The sequence below is a fragment of the Mixophyes fleayi genome, chromosome 4, assembly GCF_038048845.1.
Source record: "Mixophyes fleayi isolate aMixFle1 chromosome 4, aMixFle1.hap1, whole genome shotgun sequence".
NCBI classification, from domain to species: Eukaryota; Metazoa; Chordata; class Amphibia; order Anura; family Limnodynastidae; genus Mixophyes; species Mixophyes fleayi.
Genome location: NC_134405.1, coordinates 17,013,785 through 17,021,523, shown reverse-complemented (window position 1 = coordinate 17,021,523; position 7,739 = coordinate 17,013,785). Strand labels below are relative to the sequence as shown.

At 39.3% G+C, this 7,739-nt stretch overlaps 1 protein-coding gene across 1 annotated transcript; it reads left to right on the top strand.

The window, feature by feature from the left end:
- Positions 1-330: 330 nt before the first annotated feature.
- Positions 331-1,275, top strand: LOC142150494 (olfactory receptor 11A1-like). Its single transcript, XM_075205690.1, has one exon. The coding sequence runs from the start codon at positions 331-333 to the stop codon at positions 1,273-1,275; it is 945 nt and encodes a 314-aa protein (XP_075061791.1).
- The last annotated feature ends 6,464 nt before the right edge of the window (positions 1,276-7,739 follow it).

Below are 7,739 nucleotides of genomic sequence, written 5' to 3'. Positions count from 1 at the left end.
CATAGACCTTTAAAAACCAATCACTTGATGATCTGAATGATATATAATTATTTTTTTTAGTTAAGACATAATGCTATCCAAAATTAGCATAACATGATATTGGGATGGATAAACATTAGTTTCTGTTGGTGATTAATATAATACAAATTAAAATAATATTGGTAAAATATGCATTAAAATGTGCTATGTTTCCAGTTGTACCCAACATAACTGTGTAATGTTTGATGACAGTTTAATAAAGTTTACAATATGTTCCAAGATAACAAATTACTTAAACAGTTTTAACTTTCTTGCAGGAAGCAAACCGTGGTCAGTTACCTCTTCCTCAGAATGTGTGAGGACAATCAGACTGAAGTCACAGTGTTTTTACTTCTTGGATTTCAAGGTCTATATAAATACAAAATTCTACTCTTCATTGTCTTCCTGGTGTCCTACATTGTGGTATTAAATGGAAACCTTGTCCTTATTGTGTTGGTGTCAACAATTGATCATCTCAAACTTCCAATGTTCATCTTCCTTAAACATCTAGCAGTAGCCGATGTCCTAGTAACCACCACCATAATACCAATGATGTTAGATATCATATTAAGGGATGAAAAAGAAGTATATGTCACTGGCTGCATCATCCAGTTTTACATGTCTGGACTTTTTGGATTTGTACAATGTTTTCTTATTGTTATAATGTCGTATGATCGATATTTGGCCATTTGCTATCCAATGCATTACAATTCAATAATGGTGCCTCACGTCTGCCTCAAAATGATTGTCGGATGTTGGTTATTGGCTTTTATTGCATCAAGTGAAATAATTATAATTTTCCAGTTGCACTTTTGTGGTCTCAATTACATTGACCATTACTACTGTGACTTTGGCCCAATAGTAGAATTGTCTTCTTCAGACACTTCCATCTTATTATTGGTTGATTTTGTCATAACTATTTTAATGGGTGTCATTCCTTTCTTCTTAATCCTCATAACCTACTTCATCATTTTCATCACCATACTGAACATTTCATCCAACAGTGGACGAAAAAAAGCCTTCTCCACATGCAGCTCCCACCTTGCCACTGTATGTGCATATTATGGAACCCTGATCACAGTTTACCTGGCACCATCTGACAAGAGCTCATTTAACACAAATAAATTTCGATCTCTATTATACTTTGTGGTGACTCCTATGATGAATCCCATTATCTACAGCCTCAGGAACCATGAGATCAGAAGAACTCTTAAAAAAATAATTGTAAATATTAAAATACAATTAAAGACAAAATAAAAAAACATACAGACAGCAAAAAAATATGACCCTAATACTGCTAATCTACACATTTTGTTAAGGACAGTTGTAATCATTAATACTTACTACAGCCAGGGCCGGTGCTAGGGTCCTTGGCATCCTAGGCACACTTTCACATCCGCACCCCCCCCAGGCACACTTTCACAATCCACGCCCCCACCCCCCAGGCACACTTTCACAATCCGCGCCCCCACTCCCCAGGCACACTTTCACAATCCGCACCCCCCCCCTCCCACGTCTTTCCTTACCTTTACTTGCCGCCATAAAGCTGCTCCTCTCTGCTCCGTCTCCTCCCCTAATCTCACTGACACTGTCGGGCCGTGATGATGATGTCACGCCCGACAGTCAGTAAGTGGAGGGGAGGAGACGGAGCAGAGAGGAGTCAGTGGTGATCCATAGCCCATTCCCCCCTCCCTGTGGAATTATCTGAAGCTGTGCGGCGGCCGTGGAAGGTATGGTCAGCGGTCACCGCACAGTTTTAAAGTCATTTTTATTCTGTGGTGCCCTCCAGGCACCCTCCAGAGCCCGGCGCCCTAGGCAACTGCCTAACCTTGCCTAATGGGAGCGCCGGTCCTGACTACAGCATGTTCTATGGATAGGAAGAAGAATACTATGCCTTAGTGATCCATTTTTTTTAAATATGCTTTGTACATGTCTGCTTTGGCCTGTTATGATTAAGAATATCCCAAAACTGTATTTTATTTGTTTTCATCTGTCATTAATAGCGCTGCCATGTTTGATAACTTGGAATACTAATTTTCATAGAATTTAGACTGAATTAATGGTTTACCCTAAAAGATCCAATGGGTGACTGATATGGACTTAGTAAATATCATGTCAAATGTGCGATACAGTATATACCCCCCAAATAACAAGAAAATTAGAGTGTGATTTGTGACTGCCATATCATTATTTATGCATAAAATGATTAACTTTCAGAAGTGACGGCAGTTTAACAATTGGCCTGAAACATGCAAACCTCTGTTGTATAGGGATAGTTAAAAACCCAAAGAGTCTGCAGGAACAGCCTGCAGACAGCCCTCTTGGTATCTCATGCAGCACAGAAACACACAGGTGCACCACATGAGTGTAATTAGATTGTTGTTTTCTTTAATTGGGTTGTAGTGCTTGGAGGATAAAAGACCGTTCTTGTGGGCAGCGACTGATGCCAGATACTTGGCCGGTGACTAGGGAGGTGAACTATGTCTAGCTAGAGCGAGGGTTGTATGGTGTCATCCTGACAAAAGTCTGCTGTGCTAATTGTGATGTGAACAATAAAAGCCACCATGTTTTCCATGCAAGAAGTTGATTGTGTCTGTTGTCTGCCGGGTGTTAGTATCACAATGTTCATTGTGGAATTACAAAGGACAGTCAGATCCTAATGTCCGTTCAACCAACCAGGTGCAATGGTTGTGAGTGAAAATAATTCAACATTACTATCAAGTAGCAAACTGTTATAAAGCTGTTGGTTACAGGGGTGAAAAATTGCTGTATTGTAAGAAAAAGCAATAAACTTGTGAACTGTGGAGCAGCTGTCATATAATATATTAGGAAAAAAAAATATTTGTCAATACAACATAGCACAGGGCAGCTTTAGTTTAGAAGATTCAGCAATTCCTGTCCACCTTTGTATTTCAATCCAACAGTATTCTGTATTATTTTTCTCCAGCTTTTCTTCCTAGTGAAGTGGGCAGGATGGGAGCCTCCATGACATGATTCACGGTGACTCACAACATGTTGGCTCTGCCACCGTGGCAATATGATGTGTCGCAATTGGCCGCTCTCTACCCCCCAATACCCCCCAGCCCAACTCTGTCTTCGCACTTCACCCCTCACCTCCGGGATTTGATGGAGGGGAGGTTACAAAGTTGTAGTTTAATGCTATTATCACTGTTACCTGAATGTCTGATGTCACTGCAGGCTGCCCACCCCCCACTCCGACAGCATTGTTAGCAGAGATATAAAGCCAGATATCAGCTATTGGTATTCACTGTCTGCGAGATAATTAATTTATCACAATAATAACATAAAAACATATTTATTGGGCAAATATTATCTTTGTTACACATAGTTTTTAATTATGAAATTTTGAATATGTTAATATGTGAGTTTCTTAATCCAGTAATAAAGACATTTCACAATGCACCAGGTTGTGGTGACATTATATATTGTTATATATTATAATATTTTGTTTTATATATATATATATATATATATATATATATATATATATATAGTGAGACACACATATAAATATGGTACTGGACACAGTAGTGCAGTCACGGTTCAGCTTAGGAGTATTACTGCATAACATTTACAAGAATGGTGCACAATGTCTTTAATTCACTTTACCTCCTGAATTATACAGACATTAAGTAATTAGTTTCCTAATGCTTTCCATTGTAGATCCCAAAATAATCCTGCAAGTCTCACTAACTCATTGCCAATAACCCCCACAGGACTGATACAAATGTGTAGCTAAGCGAAATAATGATCAGCTCATTAAATACAGAAGTTATGAGCTACAATGAAGCTATTTAAGGTTTTACAGAGAAAATTCCCCAAACAATACTTGTGATATCCTTATGGAATTGCCAAATAAAATGTTTGTTTATGTTGTGTGATTAATAAGGCAATTAACCTTGTGTTCTGGAAAACCTACAAATTAAACAATTTATTCTCAGACTTTGTTTAAATTGGAAATATGATTTTGAATTATGTGCAATAGTTTGTGTGCATAAAAGTATCAGTATATTATAGTTAGACCTACAACAGTAACCCAGTTGTTTATATAACATGAAATATAATAGTAGTAATAAAGATTACACTGTAATTGTTGTAGTGTTATTATGCTACAACTTTGTAAGATAGTGAGTTAGTGAGTACATGGTATAACAGTACAAAACAGTAAACAAATGACATTACAACTCTCAACACAGCTACTGTGGTGCACAGGGTATATTCAGCGCAGGCTGAAACCTGTGCCCATTAATGTGGGTACAACTAACAGGTTTAGAGCCACTGAAAGAGGTGCAAAGGCACTTGAGGAGTGGAGTCAATGGGCAGAGAGCCCAAGGAGGTGGTTGGTAGTGTATCTAGTGAGCAAAAGTTATAGGCAATTAGAACAGGAGGGCCCTGCTCATTAGCGCTTACAATCTAAAGGGAAAAGAGCAGACGAATGGTTGGCACATGGGGTGAGACAATATAAGAGGATCTGAGGGCAAGAAGCAAGAGTGGGAGAGAAGGAGGATGAAAGAAGGTGAGGTGTACTACATGGTGAGATGGTTAACTGAAGGACAGCTAGGCTTTTATAAACAGGTGGGTTTTCAGTTGAGGTGAGGGATAATTGTGGAGTGGAACTAGGGTATGAGTAATAGTGACTGAAATAGGTGCTACTCAACATTAGGGAAGGAACCACTATGGAAATGTTCAGTTTTTTAAACTATGCATCACAAATAGAAGCATAGGATTTTCATCTCATACCAGATTTGAGTTTGAAATGTTGTATTTTGGCTTCATGCACGAAGAGACTCCCGACCTGACCACAGGGCAGAGTGACACAGAGGTTGGTGCTTTCAAAAAATAAACTCTAAACTGCTCCATGTAAAAATAGTGTATTTATGCAGAGGTGCATGAGTAGCAAGATATGTCCAGCTCTATATTAGTAGCATATGAACCAGGTTTATGTCATTAATACTTATACCGAGATTCACGTACACCCAACCAAGTCATAAGCACAAGAAAAGCTTTCTAATATGTAACACCCCCTCTGGTGTTATTGTTCACACCTTCCAGTGACTGAATGTGTAGCTCGGTTCTAGGACCCAGAGGAGACACAGCAGGAACATTACTTAGCAAAGCCAGACTGTTATGAAGGGATCAGATCTCTGTGTGGAGAGAAAGTGTCAGCCAGGGACCCAGGACAGAGAGAAGGAGGTTCTGGGACCCCCCTTTGCAATCTGGTGAGCTGGATACATCGCCTGCTGCCTCCAGGGGCCATAGTACAACATCACAGACAGCATACTAGTGACATGGGACAGATTTCAGGGATAAACTTCCTCAGAACGTGACAGGATGATAAAAGGAGGGGCAGCAAACATTGGACGGGATGAGGTATTACCCCCGCAGAAGACGGGAGAGAGATATTATCCCAGCAGAGAGCGGAAGAGAGATATTAGCCCAGCAGAGAGAGAAAGATAGCTAGAGAGCCACCATTTTGTGTGTCACTGCCCCATTGATATTCTGTTCATGTAGCCCTTAGGAACTGTGCAGAAGAAGACAGGAGATGTATATAGGAACTGTACATATTTATTTTATCACTGCAACCATTTAAGAACGTGTTGGAATGAAAAAGGATTGCAATATAGAGATGGCCTGGCACCCAAATTATTGAGACATTTGATTGCCCTGCACCCCAAGTTACATCACTTGTGTCCCAACATCTTAACAGAGACTCTGTAATAATAAGCTGCATGTGTGGGGACCCTCTGGTCTTATATATCCACGGCAGGAGCTAGCCAAGGCTGAGAAGGAGGTACACTGATAAACTGTGCACCTCAACACTACACACAGTGACAGGGGGTTATAAACATTTTTATAACAAAAAAACTATATAATAGAGAAAACATAATATTCCTTCTCATGTATGAGTGAAATCAGCAAATCATTTAATTTTAAAATACTCCAACAAATCATATAATATGGGCATGATCCATGAACAAAGCACCTATCACCTTCAGAGGTGAATTTGCATTTTGCCAATCACAAGCTGCTAGCTAGTGCTGGCAACCTTCATGATCATCAGCGTGTGTTTGCACCAGCAAGCAATGCTCTTACTGCCAGGCATATATGCATCTCTGTGGGAGTCTATCTTAGTACACAATTACACAAGCACACACTTATTGTACTCAGTATCAAATATTGTATTGTCTTAAGCTATTCAACCTGGGTCTGCTGTAGGAGAGGGAACCCACATCTAATTGTCCCACTGTTTACTGGAAACTTTAATGGTTAAAAGTTTTTTGTTGGGCAAGTTGACTGTTTTTATTTTTTTTTATTTATTCATTTAACAGGATTTATAGCAATTATAGTCAAACAGCTTTTTCCAGGGCTCTTGGCCAATCTGTTTGCATGGGAACAGGGAAATAGGTTTTTTTCTCAATGCTTTGCAAAAGATTGTCCCAAGCTCACCTATCGGAACTACGCATAAAATATCTGTCAGCAGTTTTGCAAGCTCAGCTTGATACATTTTGATTTTTTTATTTGTCTGCATAAGTTTTTACAACCGACATTGTTGTTTGACTGGAGGTGGTTTCATATCATGTTTGCCTTTTATATATTCACGGATTGCAAACAGCAAATCTTCTAGGCCTAATAATTTGTCTTCAAGGAGGATTTTCTTTTTGCCGCCTCCCCATAAAGTGCCGTTAGTGAAGTACCCTGGTATTGTTGTCATCATCATCATCATCAACATTTATTTATATAGCACCAGCAGATTCCGTAGCGCTTTGCAATTTGGAACAAACAGTAATAAAACAATACTGGGTAATACATACATATGTAGATTTAAGAAGGCCCTGCTCGCCAGCTTACAATCTATGGGACCCATGGGCAATTTATCCTCCTCTGCCATGGAAGACTGTAATTCTGTCAGTTACCACAGGCTTCTCTAACAAGTGCCCTTCTTGCATAGAAGCTCTATTTTGGAAGGCAGAAATTTCTTATATCTTTCCCAATTGTAAAGCGCTACGGAATTTGCTGGCACTATATAAATAAATGTTGAAGATGATGATGACAACAATACCTGGGTACAGCCATGGGTATGCTGGCACTTAAACTGGGACCAGGAAAATACAAACTAATAAAACCTTTCTACCTTATTACCCCACATCCAACACAGCAGGAGTGTGGGAATAGCCCTGGTGCAATCAGCACAGGGATGTTTTATTCTAGGATGGCTGCGGGTATCATTGTTATAGTATCACCAGCCCAACCACTCATGTCATAGTGCTGGTATCTGCTTTTTTGGGTGGACCCCCCCTCTGTTTGTACCCCCAATTATTCATCTAGTAACCTAGGCTAAGAGCACTGGTGCTGGCAACATTCTTGGGAAGACACGTCTCTTTTTTATTTATTTATTTAATTATTTATCTAATTAGTTATAAGTAAACATTTAAAACCTTCAAGATGGTGATATCGATGGTGATGATGAAGATGTTGCATGGCATAAAAGAACATGATGATATGCGTAATTGCATGATATGCTCATATGAATAGCATAATGGAAAAGACACACAAAACATTAGGCACTAATGGACTGATTAGGATGCTTCACTTAACCACTGATACACCGTTTAGCAGGTACTGTGCAAGCTCTATCATCAGAAAGCAACAAATCAACATACAAAGGAGCGCTGGTTAAAGTGTAAAATACATACATTTAT

Excerpts from the sequence above, each read along its gene's own strand:
- LOC142150494 (XM_075205690.1), top strand. The coding sequence starts at position 331 with ATGTGTGAGGACAATCAGACTGAAGTCACAGTGTTTTTACTTCTTGGA.